Raw genomic sequence first — 21,585 nt, 5'->3', positions numbered from 1 at the left:
CTAGCGTCAGCAGGGGCGGGGCCAGCGACACGCTGGCGTCATCAGCACGCGCCGCACCCGGAAGAGACGTGGCAGCGGAGGGATAATCGGAGCGGCTCGAGGCAGAGAGCGCAGAGCGGGAGGTCGGCTGAGCGCGGTGTCTCTCCTTCCGCGCCTCGGGCCAGCGCTCGCGCCCGTCGGCACCGGTGCGGCGGTCAATCGGTAAACACGGGGCGGGGGTGGGGGGGAGAAACCTGTCTTGAAGGTGGGGGCGGAGCTTGGAGGGGGTGGGGCTCAGGCCGAGCCCCTGGGGGCGGGGCCGGTGGTATCGGAGGCTCGCCGGTGGAGGGACCTGGCCGGGGGCGGGAGCGAGGAGGAATGAGGAGGGGTCACCGCAGGCGGGATTCGTTCGGGGGGCGTGGCCCGGAATGTAGAGGGGCAGTAGGCAGGAATTGGGGGTTGGGGCGATTATGAGAGATGTTTAGGGGAGTTAAGAGTGGAAACGATCTGGGCTTGTGAGTTCGTCGTGGCGAACATCGGAACCTGGCTCTTTGTCAACTCAGACCCCTTTCTCAGGGTCGAATATGGGACTTTGCAAGTGCCCCAAGAGGAAGGTCACCAATCTGTTTTGCTTCGAACACCGGGTCAACGTCTGCGAGCACTGCCTGGTAGCCAATCACGCCAAGGTGGGGCCTTCAGGGGAGGGGCTGAGCAGGGCAGTGGGTGGGCCGGCCGGATTGGTTTCCTCCAACTCCCATGAAGGGCCAGGGGTTGGCATGAAGCTCCAGGAGGGCAGGAACTTTGTATCTTTTGTGCTCGGCTCTATCTCCAGCCCATAAGACAGACTCTGGCACAGTGTGTGCTCAATAAATGTTTACTGATGGAACAAACGAAAGGATGATTCTCCTCTGTGATGAGACAAGCAGCTGGGCCTTGAGGAGATGGGCCCCCGTTGTGACCTCTCTCTCCCACTCCAGTGCATCGTCCAGTCCTATCTGCAGTGGCTCCAAGATAGTGACTACAATCCGAATTGCCGCCTGTGCAACATACCTCTCGCCAACCGGGAGACGACCCGCCTTGTCTGTTATGGTGAGGCCTGCCCAGCTTGATGACCAGTTTCTGGGTCCTCTCTAAGCAGCAGGGCAATGAGATCTTCCCAAGCTTGGGAGGCTGGAGCCCCAAATTCTAGTCCTATGTTATTTACCTGCTGTGTGAGCTCATGCAAGTCATTTTCCCTTCCTAGGCCTCCGTGTTTTTCCCTAAAAATTAAAGCTCTTAATTTATTTCTTTCCCATTTTGAGGCTTGAGTGAGAGCCAGTCCAACTTGTTGGTATCATTTTGGCTGTAAGCAGTAGCTGGCTGGACCAGCAGGGAGCTGAAGGCAGGAGGCTTTTGGACATTTGGGATCTGCTATTCATTTCAATTAAACAGGAAGGGAGTTTCTCACAGTACATTCAGCCAAAAGAAGTTGGCACTCACATGTTCCATGACCTTGACTTGACGCTGGTGTAAGAAGCTTAACTCCACTTTTTGAAGGAGCTAGTGCAAAAGAGCTCCATGTGTGTGTTTCTCAGTGTGATGAGTGTGTGGGCATACGCACATGAATTTAATGTTATGACTTTACGTGTGGTAGTGTCTTCGTACCTGCGGATGAATGAATGGGGAAATGCATGTGCACGTATGAACAAAAGTATGTTGGAAGGTTGCAGGAGAATGTGTGGGTGACAGTGCTAGTTTTCAGCAAACGTGAATGTATAGGTGTGTACATGTGGGAAGCAGTGTGCCCCCAAGTATAGATGCAGGGGATGGTATTTGTGTTTGATTGTAGGTGTATAGGCACGTGTGCGTATGCGCTCGTGGGCATACGTGTGCCTCTGTGTGTCTAGAAACTTTTTCTGAAACTGTTCTTGATTAGCTGTTAACCCAAGGAGCTTGTGATGAGTGTGTGTTCAGAGAGGACTCACTTTAAGGGTCGCTGACGTCTTCTTCACACCCTAGTGGGCTTCTCCCTTCTATTGCGCTGGAGATCTTGCTAGCATCTGGTTGACTGGGTCAAGTAATGGTGGCCAAGAAGGCCACATGCTTAGGGAACACTGTTGAAACGGACCTGAGCGAGGACAGGAAGGAGAAAGCTGTGGGCTTATGTGCGTGGGTGTGCATACATCTGTGTAGCAGGGTAGGGGCTGTTGCTGGGCTAGATGTCCTAAGTGTCTTCTTCTTCATGCCTCTCTTCCCCTGTTTCATGGGCCCTAAGACCTCTTCCACTGGGCCTGCCTCAATGAACGTGCTGCCCAGCTACCCCGAAACACAGCGCCTGCTGGCTACCAGTGTCCCACCTGCAGTGGGCCCATCTTCCCCTCAAACAACCTGGCTGGCCCTGTGGCTTCCGCACTGAGAGAGAAGCTGGCCACGGTCAACTGGGCCCGGGCAGGACTGGGCCTTCCTCTGGTGAGAACCTGTGTGTCTGTCTGTCTGACTGAGCATCTGCCCTGGGTCCCACCTGGGACAGATGGGTGGGGAGGGACAGCCCCGGGCCTGCTGGTGACACAGGTTCCTTCCTGCAGATTGATGAGGTGGTGAGCCCGGAACCCGAGCCCCTCAACACCTCTGACTTCTCTGACTGGTCTAGCTTTAATGGTAAGTGGCGGTCCGCACTGCCTTTGGGGGCCCTAGCCCCCCTGCTCTGCTGACCGCTCCCTTCTTGCCACAGCCAGTGGTACTGCTGAACAGGAGGAGATAACCAGCGCTTCCGCTGCCCCATCGTTCTACAGCCAAGTCCCCCGGCCCCCCGCTTCCCCGAGCCGGCCCGAGCAGCACACAGTGATTCACATGGGCAATCCTGAGCCCTTGACTCACGGTGAGCCAGATAATTGTACGGTCTGGGGGAGGATAGGAAGGGAATGGGCCACCCCGGGGGGCCCCCCTCCTCTCTCTGACAAAGGCATTCCTTCCCCACAATTCTGAGGTGCTCTGGTGGGCTGAGAGGGCGAGGACTTCCTGCCCACCCTGCTGCGGGCCAGTTTCACTGAGCCTGTGGATACCGGTGGCTCTGCTCCTGCAGCCTCAGCCCCGAGGAAGGTGTATGACACGCGGGATGATGACCGTTCACCAGGCCTCCACGGGGATTGTGATGACGACAAGTACCGTCGCCGGCCTGCCCTCGGCTGGCTGGCCCAGCTGCTCAGGTACGCAGGGGCAGGGGGGCCCGGCTGCCAGAAAGGGGTAGGGGAGGAAATGAGAGCCAGAGGCCCCAGGCGTGATCATTGTGGTATAGAGAAGATGGGCTTTAGTTTGGGTAACCACAGTACCTGGTGTCTGGCTACTCAGGCCCCCGCTCAGCCCTGGGAGTCTTGAGTCTGGTCCGCCATAGGGCTCTTTCCTCACCTGCTAGGTATCTGAGGCTTGAGGTGGGGCTCTTTGAGGCCTGTTCCTGCTCTGACAACCCCTGAGCCTAGCGACTCTGATGTGCCTGACACGTTCTGGTTTGCAGAACGGTGGTTGCTTCCACCGGTTGGAGCTGCACTGTCTGCTGTGTAACAAGCAGGCGTGGGGATTAGCTTGCACACTGAAGCAGCAAGCCTTGGGGACAGTGGCACCGGGGCCAGAAGGCAGGCATCATGTCTGGGGTTCCTCTCTGGGCCGAGGGGCCCCTGACCTGACTTCCCCCTCGTCCCCCCCCCCCCCCAGGAGCCGGGCTGGGTCTCGTAAGCGGCCGCTGACCCTGCTGCAGCGGGCAGGGCTGCTGCTGCTCCTGGGGCTGTTGGGCTTTCTGGCCCTCCTCGCGCTCATGTCTCGCCTGGGCCGAGCCGCAGCTGACAGCGATCCCAACCTGGACCCCCTCATGAACCCTCACATCCGTGTGGGTCCCTCCTGAGCCCTCGCTGGGAGCCGGGCCAGCCTAGGACATGGGGGCCTGAGGTAGGGCGGTCTAGGGACTTTCCTTCTGCTCCTCTTTTTCAAGCCTGAGACACTAAGATCCCAGGCCCAGTCCAGTCCATGAGAGGGGCTGCTGGCTGGGCCTGGGGCCCCCGCAGGGCAAACGTTTGTCTTGACCTGCTTACCCTGAGTCTCCAGCCCCCCCGCCCTCCCCACAAAGGAGATGACAGGTGGAAATAAATGACAGACTTTATTAAAACACCGAAGCCGCCTTTTCCTTCCCCCTTCTCAGCCCAGTCCTCAGGCCTCAGTGGTTCTCCTGCCGGTACTGGATGGCCAGAAACTCAAGGGACAGGCGGTTGAAGAACATGACTCCGTTTAGGACTGGGCAGACAAGAGAGCCCCTATCAGCATTCCCTGCCTGCTCTCTGCCATGTCTGGGGATCCAGAGTTCCCCCTCCCCTTCAGCACGACCCCCTCCCCCACTCACTCAGGATGGTCAGGGCAAAGCACCGAAGAAACTTGTCATCTGTCATCTCAGCGTAGAGTGATCCCATGGCAGCCCAGCAGATGCTGATCACCTGGGAGAACTGTAGGCCCCGTCCAGTGGGGGAGTGGCCCCTGAGACAACAGTGGGGCTTCCATCAGCCCCTGGGCCTCCCCCGACCAGCCCTTGAGCCCTGGCCCCAGGCTACCATCAGGACCACCGTGTATTGAAAGCTCATGCGGTCGTAGCGGTGGGTGACGTAGAAGTTGTGCACGTCGCTGGCAAGGACGCCGAGGTGTATAAAGAAGATCATCAGGGCAGCGGCGGTGAGCACCATGCCTTGCGGGAAGAAGAGCACAGCTAGCCGGTCTACCCACCGCATTGTGGCGGCCGCATAGACGCGAGGCTGACAGCGGAACCTGAGCAAACCGGCCCCGTTCGGGAGCAGCAGCTGACCCTTCCAGGTCCCGAGTGCGTGGTCTGGAATTGTGGTGGGATGCTAGAACCACGAGGACATAGGAGAGGGACAAGATTCTAGAATACAGGCTGATTCCAGCCAGTATGGGAGTGGTTCACGGGTGGCTGGGGGAGCTCCGGGTTATGGAAGGTCAGACGGAGGGCTGACGGTACAGACCAGCAGGAGCGTCGAGGAAGGAACGGCGTCCCTCACCATCCTGCCTGCACGCACGCTTCGTGTGCTCATGCCTATCTGCTTACCGAGTCCCTCGATGGTTCTACACAGGGGGCACTGTGGGCACATGTCTACAGAGCTGGGGCTCAGAATGTGGAAGGGCATGTCCTAGGTACGTGCAAGTCTAGACTTGGCCCTGGATGTGTAGCTGGAGGGGACCCCCAGGTGAGGGGAGGCCTGGGCCGAATGGCTCCCAAGTTTTTGCTCCATTCCCGAATGGGGAGGAACAAGGCGAAGGGAAGAGACAAGAGCTTGCCCACAGCTGTCCTGGGGCCTTCGCCATTCTCTCCCTTGGCACGGCCCAGAGAGCACCTGGCTTTTCCATCCTGCCTCAAAGGTCCGGGGACCTGATGCCGACCAGCTTAACCATCTGCCACCTTCCAGCACTCAGCACTTTCACAGCCACCAGCCCCGTCCTTTCCAAGAGTCCCAGGTGAGGCAGGTGGCATAAATCCTATTTTGCGCCCAAATCCGAGGTACAGAGAGGGAGTGTCAGCCCGGGCGCTTCTGGCCAATGAGTGAGGGATGCACTGAGGACTGAAATGAAGGTCCAGTTCTACCCAAGGCTGTGACTGACTGGGTAGGGACCCTTCCAAGCAACAAGAAAACATTTCCTCCATACATGGAAGAGAGGAAAACTCTAGAACTCACAAGTATCATCCAGAAAAATGGGCAGAAATGGTGTGGAGGGACATAAAACTCCCAGGGACTAGAGTAGAAGAAGGGTGCTTGAATTCTGCCCCACCGCGGCCGCCTTCCTCTCTGCCAGCCACAGAAGTTAGATTCTCCGTCAAGACCCAAAATGCCCTGCCATCTCCATGCTTGCTTCCCAGTGTCATTAATCACCACAGTCCCTCAGACCCCACATTCTGACGTAGGGGTGACTCACCCAATGCTCAGCCATTGGCCCACTGTTGAAATCACTGCACCTCTAGTCTCATGTGACTACAAGTAAACTTTCATACGTTAGGGCTTCTGGCTCAATGCCATTTAAAAGTTTAAGTAGCGTATGACTATGTTCTTGTAATTACAAGATTTGGGTAACACACAAGCATACAGAGGAGAAGGCAATGACCTCCCTCCCACCACTCCTACCTACCTAACAGAGGTAATCCCCTCAACAGTTTGGTGAGTGGGCATCTTTTGGGTCCCTCTTTTTTTTTTTTTTTTAAAGATTTTATTTGATAGGGACACAAGCAGGGGAATGGGAGAGGGAGAACTAGGCTTCCTGCTGAGCAGGGAGCCTGATGTGGGGCTTGATCCCAGGACCCTGGGATCATGACCTGAGTCAAAGGCAGACGCTTAACCAACTGAGCCACCCAGTTGCCCCTCAAGTTATTTTTTCTACCGGTTATAAATGTTTTGTATCTCTCCTGGACAATACCTACTTGTAATATCAGCATCTGAACATGTAATGGTAAATAGCAACATCAAATATTCGTTCCTATGAGTAACTAAACAAGGCCCTAGGAGTGGCACCAGCTAGACATGCTATACTCTTGGTCTTATTCATTTATTTGACAGATCACAAGTAGGCAGAGAGGCAGGTAGAGAGAGAGGGGGAAGCAGGCTCCCCGCTGAGCAGAGATCCTGGGGCTCGATCCCAGGACCCTGAGATCATGACCTGAGCCTAAGTCAGAGGCTTAACCCCCTGAGCCACCCAGGTGCCCTCTGACACCGTATTTTTTAAACCGCCTCTGATCATCCTTTGGAACATGAACATTTCTGAACACAGATTGCAGGGGTCAGCAAACTTTTCCTGTAACGGACCGGACAGTAAATCATTTAGGTTTTGGCTCCCATAAGGTTGGTCGGTCTCACTCTTTTCTAAGATTTTACTTATTTATTTGACAGAGACACAGCTTGAGAGGGAACACAAGCAGGGGAAGTGGGAGGGGGAGAAGCAGGCTTCCTGCTGAGCAGGGAGCCTGATGAGGGGCTCCATCCCAGGACCCTGACCTTCTGCCTAACAACTGAGCTACCCAGGAGCCCCCATAAAGTTTCTCTCACAACAACTCAACACCTCTTTTGTAATGCAAAACCAGGCATAGAAAATATGTAAACAAGGAGGCCTGACTGTGTTCAAATAAAATTATAGACACTGCCAGAACTCATATACTTTCACATGATTTTCGTATTTTATGAAAATTGTCTTAAACTGAGATAGACATATTACATTATTTTTAAGTGTACAATGTAATGATTTGATATTTGTATATATTTTTAAAGGATCACAAATCTGGTTAACATCTGTCACCCTACAAGTTACAACTGTTTTTCTCCTGTTGAGAACTTTAAAGATCTACTCTGATTATAAGAATGTTACAAAATTTTCAGCTCATGAAATGTCATTTATATATATTTTTCTAACCATTAAAAACAAACAAAAAAAGCAACACACTAGTCCTAGCTCACAGGCCAAATGAAAACAGGTGGTGGGATGTGTTTGGCCTGTGGGACCCCTGCCAAGGAATGATTAAACAAGGTGGATACCATTCCAACACCCCCCCGCCCCCACCCCTGTCCCCGCCCCCGCCGCCAGCCAATCACAAGAAATGTTCCAAGGACCACCTCGATAAAGTCGCTTTCTCTATTAAAACTCATCCTTTCTCAATCTGAACTTCATTGCTGTCCGACTGAGCGCTGCACCTTGGTGGACACCTGCATTCTGATGAAATTGGATGCCTGAGAATGATCCTCGACATCTCCACCAGCCCCTCACTTGTATGGCCCACCAGTCCCTGGCATCTCAAGAAATGGGCTTCTAAGCATGTATGTTGCGCTTGGGGGCTTCAAAAAAAAAAAAAAAAAAAAAAAAAGCAGCAGCAGCGGCAGCAGCATTAGCAGCTAGAGGCACTGCACGCCCTGTACCGCCATCTAACCCTCTCAGCCTTCTCGCAGACTCCTGTGAAGTCGCCCCCCACCCCGGATTAGGAATGGGGGAAACTGAGCCTCCCCCCCCCCACCCCCCCCGGTAACGAGCCAATGCCAGGATGTCAGGCACACGCTCTCTGGCTCCACGGTCGGCGCTGCGTCCGCGGCATCCAGGGACGTATTCCGGGGGCTTTTGCGTGCGGGGCTGCGGGACTGGGAGCCACGACTCGCTTTCCTTCTGGGAGGGAAGCACCCCACAAGTTCCAGTCACTCCTTCCGCTCGAGAGGCTCGTGGGAACCTAGGGCTCTCCCGGAACCTCTTCGCTCGCGGAGGAAAGGGACGGGGGAACGCTAGTCTCGAAGGACCCAGGGTTGCAGGGGGACGTTTCAGCTAAAGGACTGCCTCGTTGCAACAAGAACTTTATGGCTCCCGGAAGTGCTTCCTCCCGGTTCTTTTCCCAGCCTCACGCCTGTGGGCTGCAGTTGGAGCGATGGCGGCGGCAGCCGCTGGGCCCGGTACGGGGTCTGGACCTGGGGACTCTCCCGAGGGGCCTGAGGCAGAGGCCCCGGAGCGTCGGCGGAAGGCGCACGGGATGCTGAAGCTTTACTACGGTCTCTCGGAGGGGGAGACGGCGGGGCGCCCCCCAGGGTCGGACCCCCTGGACCCGACGGATCTCAACGGGGCGCACTTCGACCCGGAAGTGTACCTGGACAAGGTGTGTTTTTGTGTGTTGGGGGAACCAAACCCCTGATACATTGCACCCCCAGGTCATGACTTCGACTTTGTTGCGGGGGTGAGGGAAGCAGGGGCTCCTAAAAACAAGACGACCCTCGGGGAGGAAGCGGGGGCAGAGCTGGAGTGTAAGGGGGGCATGGGCAGGCTTGCCCTGGCCTACGGAGGTGTGGAGTGTGAGGTGTCCGAGGCTGGTGTTCTGGTAGGCCGGCGGCAGGGGGCGTGGCCCGGGCGCTAATGGGCTCTGGACTGGGCCCTGGCTGGGTCTGAGCATTTCAAAGGCTGACAAACCCCAAACAGGGTCGAATCCAGTAACGACCTATGCCACCGATAGGCCCCATGTCTAGGATTCCTGACAGGGGTCGGATGAGGGTTTTCTTGCACCGAAAAACCGACCAGGTAGGGGTTAGCCGAGGGCCATGGGGGTCCCCGGACCTGAGCACTAACACCCCGATTTCCTCCAGCTGCGTAGAGAGTGCCCCCTGGCCCAGCTGATGGACAGTGAGACAGACATGGTGCGGCAGATCCGGGCTCTGGACAGCGACATGCAGACCCTGGTCTATGAGAACTACAACAAGTTCATCTCCGCCACAGGTGATTCCCGCTGGGACACACAGTCCCGCTGCTTACCTGTTGTCCTGTGTTGGGGAAACCAGCAGGGGATTCAGGGGGAGGAGACCCAGACTGTAGGTTTTCCCTGACATTAAACCCATGTCACCTCTCTCTGAGAGCTTTGGTGGTCGAATGACTAGCGAGGTCATAGCTGCTCTCAGAGGGTTGCTCTAAGGATCAAAGGGGGGAAAAACCAAAATGAAATTTTAGACTGACGTGGGTTACCTGAACCACTTGGAGTCCCTGACACCAAGGATGTTTCGGGATGAGTTTGTTTCTCTTACTCGTGGTAGCTTTCTTCTCTTGTCCAGGTCTGTCTTGTGGCTGGGCTTGTCTCTCTTTCTCTCCCTTCCTCTATCCTTTGCCCCCTTTTATTATTTTTAAAAATTTTATTTTTTTGACACACAGAGATCACAAGCAGAGCAGGGAGGCAGGCGGGGGGGGGCAGGCTCCCTGCTGAGCAGAGAGCCCAATGCGGGACTCGATCCCAGGACCCTGAGATCATGACCTGAGCTGAAGGCAGAGGCTTAACTCACTGAGCCACCCAAGCACCCCCTTTTTCCCCTTTTAAATCGAGCAAAGAAACAGAAAACTTAGGACATTAAGGGACACAAAGATCATGTAAAGGTGGTTCCCCCCCTTCCTGCCCCCTTTATTCTCAGTCTAGGGACAGTGCTAGACAATGTTCAGCTATCAGTCACAGTAACTACTCTTCTTATGTTGGTGAAATGACTTTCATGATAATTTTGGATCCCTGTGTACTTAGTCCTAGAAGCGGGTCTTCAGGGTCTGTCTGTGGTTTCTGAGAATGTTGGGTGAACCTTTGTGAGGTTCATTCTGACATCTCTTACCCTACTACTGTCACAATGCTGGGTGTGGTCATTGTTCTTTTGTCTGATGTGAAGCAGGTTCAATGAGTAGGCATCTTTTATTTGCTAATAGCATCCACCAAAAAGAATTTCTAGGGAGCCCTGGGCATCTCAGCTGGCTAACAATCCAGCTCTTGATTTTGGTTCAGGCTGTGATCTCAGGGTCACAAGATGGAGATTGAGCCTGGTTGTTGGGGCTCCAAGCTCCGTGGGTGGTCTGCTTCTCTCTCCCACTCTTCCTCTCCCTCTGACCCTCCCCCACCATGGTCTCTCTAAAATAAATAAATCGTTTTTAAGAAAAGAAATCATCGTAATCTCTGAGCTACGAAATTTCCCACCAGAATTTTGCAAGCATTGCATTTTCCCTGTGTTAGAATTTGTATAGTTTTGACATTGAGCTCTTAATGAGGATGGCTTGTTATTTTATCTTTTTCCTAAGAAAGGGAGAAAATTATAAAGTGAGTGTTGGAATCAGGGGTTCTAAATCTATAAATACTTTAAAGTCTTACATCCATTCAAGAAGTATTCATTGAATGCCTCTCCCCCCCCTCTTTTTTTTTTTTTTTTTTTTTTTTGCCAAGAGCTGTTCTGCATATTGAGGGTATAGTAATGAACCAGCTAGGTCGAGGTCCTTCCTGCAGCCCGTATCCTTGTTGGGGAGACAGTCAATAAATGAATGCACCAAGGCAGTAGTAAGTGCTAGAGGAAGAAAATAGAGTAGGGAGAAAAGAGTGATGTATGTGTGGGTCTGTTTTTAGCTAGAGTAAGTGTAAGACCCCTTGGAGGTCGTGACATTTGAGCAGGGCTTTCAGGAGAGCGAACCAGCCCTGGTTGGGGAGGAAGCAGCAGGGGCAGAGGCTCTGAAGAAAGGTCATGTCAGGCGAATTCAGGGTATGGCAGGAAGTTAAGGGGGAGCGAGGGAGGAGGAGAGGGGTGGGTGGTGGTAGAGGCTTTTGTAGAAGACCAGATTTTGTAGGGCCATGAAAGTGTTTATGAGGATCCCGCTCTCTACTTGGAATGAGTTGAAATGAGGAGAATGGGGTAACCTAACTTTTATTTCAAAAGGACCCGTCTGTCCACTCTGTGGGGAAGGGACTAGAGGGAGGCACAGGTGGCCGAGCCCCCCATTAGGTGGCTGTTGCAGCAGTTCAGGCGAGATGCTGGTGGCATGGACCAAGATGGCAGCAGGGGAAAGTGGAAGGATCTGAAATTGGTTTTGAATTGCTTACTTGAAGGGTGTGGAGTTCAGAGAAGGCTGGAACTCGAGGTACGGGGGAGTAGGAGGGGCTCTGATGGAGAAAGTGTGCAGAGAGAAGAAGTCTAAGGACTGAGCCCTGGGGCATCCTGACATTCAGAAGTATTGAAGAGAAGGAGGATCTCATTTGCAGAGGTTTGAGGACAGTCAGGGGCCTGGGTATCTGAGCAGCCACAGGAGGGAAGCATTCCAAAAAATAGAATTGATCCGCTTGGCTGAAACATTAGCATTTGGAGTGCTGATGGATGGTGCAGAGAGAGGGGAATGGCAGGGGCAGAGTCTTTGGGAAAGGGGGAGGAGATAGAGCAGTGCAGGGGCAGGGGGTTGGCCTTCACCAAGGGTCAGGAGCGCCTCTGCTGGAGCAGGGAGAGCTGCGTGTGGGCAGGGCCAGTCAGGCGGGCAGCTGTTGGAGAGCATAAGTACATAGTAAGGAAGTTTGCCTTTATCCGTACTAAGCACTAAGCTAAGCAAGGAGTTCAGACACAAGAGTGATACGGCAGATTTCTGTTCTGAAAAGATCCCTCCAGCTGCTCTGGGAGGAGTGGGTTGGAGAGGTGGCTGGAGGGAGGCCTTTTCGCTTGTCCAAGCTAGAGATCTGGGGAGCTTACATCAGGTTGGTAGCGGTGGAGATGGACGGTAATGGACAAACAGAAATATCTGCGGCAGTATCGATGCGCCATGGTGTTGAGGAGCTTTGGGCATAAAGAATGACCCCGAGGTTTCAGCTTGATGGTCGGGTGGTGGGTGTGGTGCTCAAGAAACCGCAAGAAAATCAGGTTGGGAAGAGGGTCATGATGAGCTAGAGTTTTGGTTTAGTTTGGTTGGATTATTACCTCTAAAGGGGAGCCAGGCGTGAAATGAACCTGGGAGATCCTATGGGGCGAAGCATGTCAGATAATCACAGCATCTGCTGTCAGACTGTCAGAAGAAACCTTTTTTTTTTTTTTTTTTTTAAGATTTTTATTTATTTGACAGAGAGATCACAAGTAGGCAGAGAGAGAAAGGGGAAGCAGGCTCCCTGCTGAGCAGAGAGCCCGACACGGGACTCGGTCCCAGGACCCCAAGATCATGACCTGAGCCAAAGGCAGAGGCTTAACCCACTGAGCCACCCAGTTGCCCCAAATAAAATCTTAAAAAAACAAAAACAGTGAGATACTACTGCACACCACTGGGATTTCCAGAAAATGGAATATGACAGATGTTGATGAAGATGTGGAGGGTTTGGTACTCTCATATTACTGGCAGGAAGACAGAATGGTGCACCTGGAAATACTTTGGCTGTTCCTCAAAGAGCTAAGCACAGAGTTAGCATACACCCCAGAAATTCCGCTGAAGAGAACTGAAAACACGTTCACGCAAAAGCACGTACGTGAATGCACTCATAGCAGCATTATTCATAGTAGCCCATAGGAGCAATCCAGATGGCCACCAGTTGGTGGATGGGGAGACAGATGTGGATCCACACAATAGAACATACCTCGGCCATAATAAACCACGACATACGGATTCACGCTGTAATGTAGAGAACGTTGCAGATGTGCCTAATGAAAGAAGCCAGGTGCAAAAGGCCACATTTTGTATAATTCCATTTGAGTTAAATGTACAGAACAGACAAATGCATAGAAATAGAAAACAGATGAGTGGTTGGCAGGGCCTGAGGCAAGGGAGAAATAAGGAGTGACTGCCAAGGGTTACGGGGCTTCTCTTTGGGGTGATAAGTGTTCTGGAACTAGATGATGATATCAGTTATATGATTTTTTTCTTTTTTTTGGAAGATTTAGCTTAGTGTTTTTTTTTTTTTTTTAATTTATTTCCAGTTAATTACCATAGAATGTATTGTTTGTTTTGGGATATAGGTCTGTGCTTCCTTGGTCTTCTATAAGACTTAGTGTTTATTACAACAGTTAAACAATTTTGTGACTATACTAAAGATATTAAAAAGCACTGAATTTTTTTTTTTAAAGATTTTATTTATTTATTTGTCAGAGAGAGAGCAAGCGAGAGCGAGCACAGGCAGACAGAGTGGAAGGCAGAGTCAGAGGAAGAAGCAGGCTCCCTGCGGAGCAAGGAGCCCGATGTGGGACTCGATCCCAGGACGCTGGGATCATGACCTGAGCCGAAGGCAGCTGCTTAACCAACTGAGCCACCCAGGCGTCCAAAAAGCACTGAATTTTTTAAAAAAGATTTTGAGAGAGAGAGAGAGCATGTGAGTGGGGGCAGAGGGGCAGAGGAAGAAGGAGCCTGACATGGGGCTCGATCCCAGGACCCTGGGATCATGACCTGAGTGGAAGACAGATGCTCAATTGACTGAGCCACCCAGGGTGCCCCCAAAACCACTGAATTTTATGGTATCCCGATCATATCCCAGTTAAAAACCAAAATGCTAAACAGGGATCAAGTCAGGTTTGTCCTCCAGGCTGCACTTTGCCAACCTCTGGCCTCGATATTTAGGTTTTGTAATAATTGCATTTATCTGTTTCAAAACTGAAAAGGTCTCAAAGGTTGTACCGAGAAAAGCCTCTTCCCATTCCTTTCCCCAGGCAGTGACAGAGCAACCTTTAACAGTAAACGTTATTGAAGACGCGCAGACATAGAGAAAAGTGCACAGGTCACAGGAGGACAGCTGCGGGAGTTTCCTGAATGGAACCCACCCGCAGTCAGCACCCAGGCTGGCAGGGCCCCTGCAGCCTCCTACCAGCCACCACCCACTCCTCTCCCAAGCTAGGATCTGGGTGTCCAAACATTTGCCCTGGTGCAAGCTGCTTTTCTTAACAGGCTGCAAATAGTTCAAGGATGTGCAGTGTAGTCTTTATTGCTCAGTGGTGTGGGATTTTGTGTTGTTGTTTTTTCACATGGTAACAACTTTTGTTTCCATTTCAATGGCTCTGTGCCTGTGCATTCAGCAACAGTGACACCAGCAGTAGGTTTTCTTTTACTCTGTTTCAGTGACAACTTAGTGTTTGGATTCTTTTTTTTTTTCCCCCTTTGGAAGTCAGACTCAAGGACCCAAATACCTACTCCAAAAAGGAATCTGCTCTTTTGATGGTATCATTTGACAGACCTGGAAGGAGGTTATGTCAACAAGTTACACTGTTTATAAGCAAAACAGAATTTGGGGGAGGATGAAATGCCTCTTGGGCTTCCAGGCTTCTCCATGACCATTAGCCCATGATCCTTCTGGTGCCTCAGCTTCCCTCTTTTGCCTTTGCTCTCCATTTATTCAGGTTTTAAAAAAAAATATTATTTATTTTTTTATTTGACAGAGAGAGAGAGAGAGAGAGAGAGAAATCACAAGTAGGCAGAGAGGCAGGCAGAGAGAGAGAGAGAGAGAGGAGAAAGCAGGCTCCCTCCTGAACAGAGAGCCCAATGCGGGGCTCAATCCCAGGACCCTGAGGTCACGACCTGAGCCGAAGGCAGAGGCTTAACCCACTGAGCCACCCAGGCGCCCCCTTTTCTTCAGTTTTTAACTGCGCAGCACTGTGTGTGCTGTGTTCTTTAATTCACTGTCAGTGGTTGGCAATGCAATCATCCTTTTCTAACAAAATACAAACACCTCCAGAGTAGGGCCCCAACGAGTAGTATAGTCATTTCATTTATGTGAGTTTACTTTTTAGCAACTTTCCTCTCTAGAGAATCATCTCTAAGAATAAGGATGAGTGGGTCTTGTGCCGTAGACCGCGTTGCTAACATGAACAGCTCGTTTTGCTGATTCATGGCTTCCTTGTATAAATTTTTAGAACCTCTCAGTTGCTCCATAGATTTTCGCTCTGTGGGTTCTTTCTTATCTTCCCTGTTTTTTTTCCCTGCAACTTCTGTGTCTGTTCCCTTTGATTTCCCTAGTCCTTGTCATTGATGTTTCTTTCCTTACCTTGCTTCTCTTGCTGTCTCCCCAAGTTGGTTTGCTGCCCCAGGCCTGCTCAGAGAATATTCCCATGGTCCAGGAGCCACACACAAACCAGGTATGGGTGGGAAGACTCACGGATGACTGTAGGTAGACGTTGCCGGGCTCCTTTCCATAAACATTCATCAGTTTGCACGACCACCGGCAGCTAAGAGCATAGCTCTTCGTAAATACCGTGGTCGATACCCTGGTCGTTTTTCATCTTTGACAATCCCATAGGTGAAAAGTGAAAATCTCTGTAGTTGCCATTTTTCTGTGAGGGAGGTGGAACATCTTTTGCCTGTTTAAGAGCTGTTGGATATCCTTGTCTCTGAACTGCCTGTTCATGTCTTTTTCCTATTTTTCTATAGGGCTGTTCTTTTTCATATTGATTTAGAAGAATTCTTTATATACTAAGGAAAAATAGCCCTCTATGAAATGACCTGCAGCTCTTCTTAAATTTTATTTATTATTTTTAAGGGGCGCCTGGGTGGCTCAGTGGTTAAGCCGCTGCCTTCGGCTCGGGTCATGATCTCAGGGTCTTGGGATCCAGCCCTGCATCGGGCTCTCTGCTCAGCAGGGAGCCTGCTTCCTCCTCTCTCTCTGCCTGCCTCTCTGCCTGCTTGTGATCTCTCTCTCTGTCAAATAAATAAATAAATAAATCTTTATTATTTTTAAAAAGATTTTATTTATTTGACAGCGAGAGAGCATGAGAGAGAGCGAGCGGATCATGACCTGAGCTGAAGGCAGACATTCACTGACTGAACCACCCAGGTGCCCCTTTTTAAAAATTTTCATCTTTGGGGCACCTGGGTGGCTCAGTCATTAAGCATCTGCTTTTGGCTCAGGTCATGATCCCAGAGTCCGGGGATAGAGCCCCGCATCTGGCTCCCTACTCGGCAGGGAGTCTGCTGCTCCCTCTCCCTGTCTCTCAAATAAATAGATAAAATCTTTTTTAAAAATTTCGTCTTGATTTAGCTCATGGTGGTTTTTGCAGATCAAACAATTGTATTAATCTGCTCTTTGTTGACTTCTGAGTTTGAGGTGTTGTAGAGTGACCTTTCCATCCCTAATATTATTTAAAATTCTCCCTGATTTTCTTCACATACTTTTGTGATTACATTTTAAAATCACACTTAAACTTGGATTCATCTGTTCTGTGTGTGATTGTGTGTGTGTCAGGTGTGAGGTCTGAATCCAGCTATACTTTTGTTTCAAATGGCTCTCCATTTGTCCCAACACTATTTGTAGAATAATTCATCTTTTGCCCACTGATTTGGAATGGTACCCTTATCCCAATAATACATTTCTTTTTTTATGGATTTTTATTTTATTTTATTTTATTTTATTTTATTTTAAGGTTTATTTATTTATTAGAGAGAGCAGAGGATGTGAGAGAGAATAGGATTGGGGGGAGGGGCAGAGGGAGAAGCAGACTTCCTGCTGAGCAGGGAGCCTGATGCGGGGGCTTGATCTCAGGACCCTGGAACCATGACCTGAGCAGAAGGCAGACGCTTAACTGACTGAGCCACCCAGCATCCCCATATAGATGGATGTTGTTGTCCACAAGGAGGTGACAGTGATCAGCAATGTAGAGGTGTGGCACCGAGGACAATAGGGATGGCAGCAAGAAGGGTGTAGTTTGATGGCATGGTCTTCCAAGAAGATGGGGTGTCTTAAAGGGAGGAAGAGTAGAAACTATCTAGACATGTCAAGGGGCCAGGCTCTGAGGCACTGGGTATGAAAAGAACTGTCTCCTTAGGCAGGTTTCCCTTAAGACAAAAGGGAAAGGACCCTTCAGAGAGGGTTGGCTGTGTTCCAGAAGGTGAAGTGAAAGGGCTTGGGCGTTCTGGGAAGGACATGAAGGTGTCTCCTCCGTGCCAGGCAGTGGGTTGGACACAGAGGATGCCCCTCAGCAGGAGCAGACAGACAGCTTCCTGCCACGTGCTCTGTGCTCTCCTTTGGCATCTTGTGTGCAGGGACTGTGGGTCCGTAAGCCTCTCCACACTGCACCAGGGCACACCAGGGGTGCTCCCTTCCATTTACTGTGACCAAGCACCATGTCAGACCCTTTTGCACTGAATCATCAATGTGACCCTTGAGCTGGCTCAGGAGCATCTGGGAAAGAGGCGCGCAGGCACACAGGTGCATGAGTGTGTGTTTGGGGGGAGCATTTGGATCCTGCCTCAAGCTGAGCACTGCCCTTGTGCCAAGTATCCCCCTTGCCCTCTCCCGCTCCCTTGCCCGCCCAGACACCATCCGGAAGATGAAGAACGACTTCCGGAAGATGGAGGACGAGATGGACCGGCTGGCCACCAACATGGCGGTGATCACGGACTTCAGCGCGCGCATCAGCGCCACCCTGCAGGACCGCCACGAGCGCATCACCAAGCTAGCAGGTGGGCTGGGCCCCGGAGCCGGAGCGGGAGCCGGAGCCGGAGCGGGAGCCGGAGCCGGAGCCGGAGCCAGAGCGGGTCGCCCGGAGCCCTGGGGCTCACACCACCTGTCCCCGTCCCCCAGGCGTCCACGCGCTGCTGCGGAAGCTGCAGTTCCTCTTCGAGCTGCCCTCGCGCCTCACCAAGTGCGTGGAGCTGGGCGCCTACGGGCAGGCGGTGCGCTACCAGGGCCGCGCGCGGGCCGTGCTGCAGCAGTACCAGCACCTGCCCTCGTTCCGCGCCATCCAGGACGACTGCCAGGTCATCACGGCTCGTCTGGCTCAGCAGCTGCGGCAGCGCTTCAGGTGTGGCCCCCGGGGCGCTGACCCACCCCACCGAGAGTCTACCCCACACCCCACCCCGACCTGTGTCAGCCTGTCCTTCACCGCCACCTCGCACCTCGCAGGGAGGGCGGCTCTGGCGCCCCGGAGCAGGCAGAGTGCGTGGAGCTGCTGCTGGCCCTGGGCGAGCCCGCGGAGGAGCTGTGTGACGAGTTCCTGGCGCATGCCCGCGGGCGGCTGGAGGCCGAGCTGCAGAGCCTGGAGGCAGAGCTGGGGCCCTCCCCTCCCGCTCCCGACGTCTTAGAATTCACCGATCTCGGAGGAAGTGGCTTCGTGGGTGGCCTCTGCCAGGTGGCCTCGGCCTACCAGGAGCTGTTTGCGGCCCAGGGCCCGGCGGGTGCCGAGAAGCTGGCGGCCTTCGCCCGGGAGCTGGGTGGCCGCTACTTCGCGCTGGTGGAGCGGCGGCTGGCACAGGAGCAGGGCAGCGGCGACAACTCGCTGCTGGTGCGGGCGCTGGACCGCTTCCATCGGCGCCTGCGCGCGCCTGGGGCCTTGCTGGCCGCTGCAGGGCTGGCGGAAGCCGCCACGGAGATCGTGGAGCGGGTGGCCAGGGAGCGCCTGGGCCACCACCTGCAGGGCCTGCGCGCCGCCTTCCTGGGTTGCCTGACCGACGTGCGGCAGGCTTTGGCTGCACCTCGCCTGGCTGGAAAGGAAGGCCCCGGCCTGGCCGAGTTGCTGGCCAACGTGGCCAGCTCCATCCTGAGCCACATCAAGGCCTCCCTGGCAGCTGTGCACCTCTTCACGGCCAAGGAGGTGTCCTTCTCCAACAAGCCCTACTTCCGGGTATGGCCTGCCTTTGGGCATATTCCCCCCCACCCCCATTCTGGGCATTCTTTTATTCATCCTAGAGTTTGGCAGTTTGCAGGGCACCAGTCCTTGCCCAGGAGCTCTGGATGTGGTTTCAGACAGTCAGGAGGAAGGCTGGCACAGCCTGGAGGGGAGGGGAAGGCTGGAGGGCATCCGCAAGCAGGGTCCCCAGCACTGGCTTTGTCCCTTTGCAGCCCCCCCACCCCCCACCAAGCAGGGGAGCTGCTCTTGGGTCCTGGAATGCAGGAGGAAGCTGTCCCTTGGAGAGGGGCCAGGGCATTTAGAGTCCCAGACAAGGGTCGCTAGCAGCCCCTGCCTGGGAGAGGGAACCTGCTATGTATCCGGGGCCCTCCTTCTCACAGGGCGAGTTCTGCAGCCAGGGTGTTCGCGAGGGCCTCATCGTGGGCTTCATCCGCTCCATGTGCCAGACAGCGCAGAGCTTCTGTGACAGCCCTGGGGAGAAGGGGGGTGCCACACCGCCAGCTCTGCTCCTGCTGCTCTCCCGCCTCTGCCTGGACTATGAGACAGCCACCATCTCCTACATCCTCACCCTCACTGATGAACAGTTTCTCGTGCAGGTGAACCACTAGCTCGCAGCAGGGTCAGGGATGGTGGTCCCCCACGGGCAGGGCTGTCGTGGTCAGACTCAGGCCAGCTGCCTAGGCCCTGCCCCAGCCCAGCCTGTGCCCTGCTCCTGCCTGGCAGGGGCCCCTGAGCTGCCCCCAGCACTCACTGTCTCTCTGTCCTCTGCGCCCCTGGCTCAGGACCAGTCTCCGGTGACGCCCGTGAGCACGCTGTGTGCGGAAGCGAGAGAGACGGCACGGAGGCTACTGACCCACTATGTGAAGGTGCAGGGCCTGGTCATCTCGCAGATGCTGCGCAAGAGCGTGGAGACCCGGGACTGGCTCAGCACCCTGGAGCCCCGGAACGTGCGCGCCGTCATGAAGCGGGTGGTAGAGGACACCACGGCGATTGACGTGCAGGTGCTTACCCCCAGGCTGGCCGGGGGCTCCTGATGCAGGCTGTGGGTGTGGGGGTAGCAGCCTTCGGAAGATCAAGACATCAGTGCCTGTGTCTGTGGCCTTGTTCCTCCTCAGTCCTGGCTCCGGGTATCTTTGCCCCGCTTCATCCAGGGAATCAGGGCGGGCAGGGCTAGCACGGAAGATGGAGCCTCAGCACCAAGTCTTATGTCCCACCTTTGCCCCACTCCCCTGGTTCTCTAAACAATGACCAGGTACCAACTAGATACCAGGTCCCCACTACCCTGTGATTCATTTAGGGTGTCCTGGAGGCTCCGTTTGCTCTGGCCTCCTTGCAATGCGTCCTTTCACCACCAGGTGGGGCTTCTGTATGAAGAGGGTGTCCGCAAGGCCCAGAGCAGCGACTCCAGCAAAAGGACCTTCTCTGTGTACAGCAGCTCTCGGCAGCAGGGCCGCTATGCACCTAGCTACACGCCCAGGTCTGGCTGGCCAGGGTAACCCCAGGGGGAATGGACAGAGGAGGATGGGGGTGCAGGGTGGGCTCTGATTGCTTGTCTTCCCCACCATCCAGCGCCCCAATGGACACTAATCTCTTGAGCAACATCCAGAAGCTGTTTTCTGAGCGTATTGACGTGTTCAGCCCTGTGGAGTTCAACAAGGTCTGAGTCCGCAGTGACCCCACCTTCCAGGGCCCCTTGGGAAGGTTGGCTGAAGCAGTCCCATACTGAGTCAGGGAACCTCGGACTCTGTCCCTACCCAGGCTCCATCTCTGGGCTGTTTCTAGGAGTGAACGGTCATTCAGAGCCCCACTGTCACCATATCCCTTGGCCCTCTGCCCTGACTTTGGTATGCTCCCAGCCTGGGTCTGGATGTGCATTAGAATGCTTCTTTGACTCTTGTCCTTTTTGTTAAAGTAGTCCCGGTCCTCCCCAGGAATTCCTGTCCACACCTTCCTCTCCGCAAACCAGCCCACATTCTGGCACTTGGTGTTCTTTTAACTCAGCAAGCCTCTCGGCTCCCCATGTTAGTGCTGACTCCCTCCTCTGCTTCTGATCGTTGGGCCATCCCTGTCTGTTCTCCAGAAGATGGTGCCAACATTGTATCTGTCCCTCCCTCTTAGGGGGTCCTGGGACTTTTACACCCTGGCCTCTTGCTGTCTCTCTGGCCCCTGCCCAGAACGCGCGCGGGTGCCCTTAGGAACCCAGTGCCCCTTCCCAACGCGGGCTGTCCCAGGGCTGCATTCCTGTATCCTTGCCCGCAGGTATCCGTGCTAACCGGCATCATCAAGATCAGCCTGAAGACGCTGCTCGAATGCGTGCGGCTGCGCACCTTTGGGCGCTTCGGCCTGCAGCAGGTGCAGGTGGACTGTCACTTCCTGCAGCTCTACCTGTGGCGTTTCGTGGCCGATGAGGAGCTTGTGCACCTGCTGCTGGATGAAGTGGTGGCCTCGGCCGCCCTGCGCTGCCCGGACCCAGTGCCCATGGAACCCAGTGTCGTCGAGGTCATCTGTGAGCGAGGCTAGGCGGGGCCGCTGCCATGCGCGGGCTTGCGCTATCGCCCCAGCCTCCCCATCCCCCGGTCTCCAGTGCGTCCTCGGCCAGCTCCCCTCCTGGCCTCCAGACCCCGCAATAAAGACGTGTTGTCTCCTCCCCTCTCTGGCTTGCGGGGGCGGGGCCGGCTGGGGGTGGAGTTGTGGGGTGGCTCGGGAGGCGCCCGTGGCCGACCCGCCCCCCGAGCCGATTGGCTGGATTGCTGGGCCCAGGATG

At 54.0% G+C, this 21,585-nt stretch overlaps 3 protein-coding genes across 3 annotated transcripts; 2 read left to right on the top strand and 1 right to left on the bottom strand.

Annotated features, from left to right (window-relative positions):
* The first annotated feature begins 37 nt into the window (after positions 1–37).
* Positions 38–4,117, top strand: ZFPL1 (zinc finger protein like 1). Its single transcript, XM_059401832.1, has 8 exons — positions 38–201; positions 556–665; positions 957–1,068; positions 2,234–2,427; positions 2,544–2,616; positions 2,690–2,836; positions 3,041–3,164; positions 3,667–4,117. The coding sequence occupies exons 2-8, from the start codon at positions 564–566 to the stop codon at positions 3,851–3,853; spliced, it is 939 nt and encodes a 312-aa protein (XP_059257815.1). The 5' UTR covers positions 38–201; positions 556–563; the 3' UTR covers positions 3,854–4,117.
* Positions 4,118–4,162: 45 nt separating this feature from the next.
* Positions 4,163–7,434, bottom strand: TMEM262 (transmembrane protein 262). The gene is made up of 3 exons (XM_059401845.1): positions 4,551–7,434; positions 4,346–4,445; positions 4,163–4,239 (listed from the first exon to the last, which is right to left on the bottom strand). The coding sequence occupies exons 1-3, from the start codon at positions 4,722–4,724 to the stop codon at positions 4,163–4,165; spliced, it is 351 nt and encodes a 116-aa protein (XP_059257828.1). The 5' UTR covers positions 4,725–7,434.
* Positions 7,435–8,300: 866 nt separating this feature from the next.
* On the top strand, positions 8,301–21,468 carry VPS51 (VPS51 subunit of GARP complex). Its single transcript, XM_059401730.1, has 10 exons — positions 8,301–8,623; positions 9,105–9,234; positions 17,509–17,655; positions 17,777–17,996; positions 18,098–18,815; positions 19,202–19,417; positions 19,604–19,822; positions 20,177–20,298; positions 20,391–20,478; positions 21,081–21,468. Exons 1-10 carry the CDS (start codon positions 8,399–8,401, stop codon positions 21,339–21,341), a joined length of 2,346 nt encoding a protein of 781 aa, XP_059257713.1. The 5' UTR covers positions 8,301–8,398; the 3' UTR covers positions 21,342–21,468.
* The last annotated feature ends 117 nt before the right edge of the window (positions 21,469–21,585 follow it).

This window comes from Mustela nigripes, chromosome 1 (genome assembly GCF_022355385.1).
Source record: "Mustela nigripes isolate SB6536 chromosome 1, MUSNIG.SB6536, whole genome shotgun sequence".
Lineage (NCBI taxonomy): Eukaryota > Metazoa > Chordata > Mammalia > Carnivora > Mustelidae > Mustela > Mustela nigripes.
The sequence above is the reverse complement of the archived record's forward strand: the minus strand, read 5'-3'. Positions and strand labels throughout refer to the sequence as shown.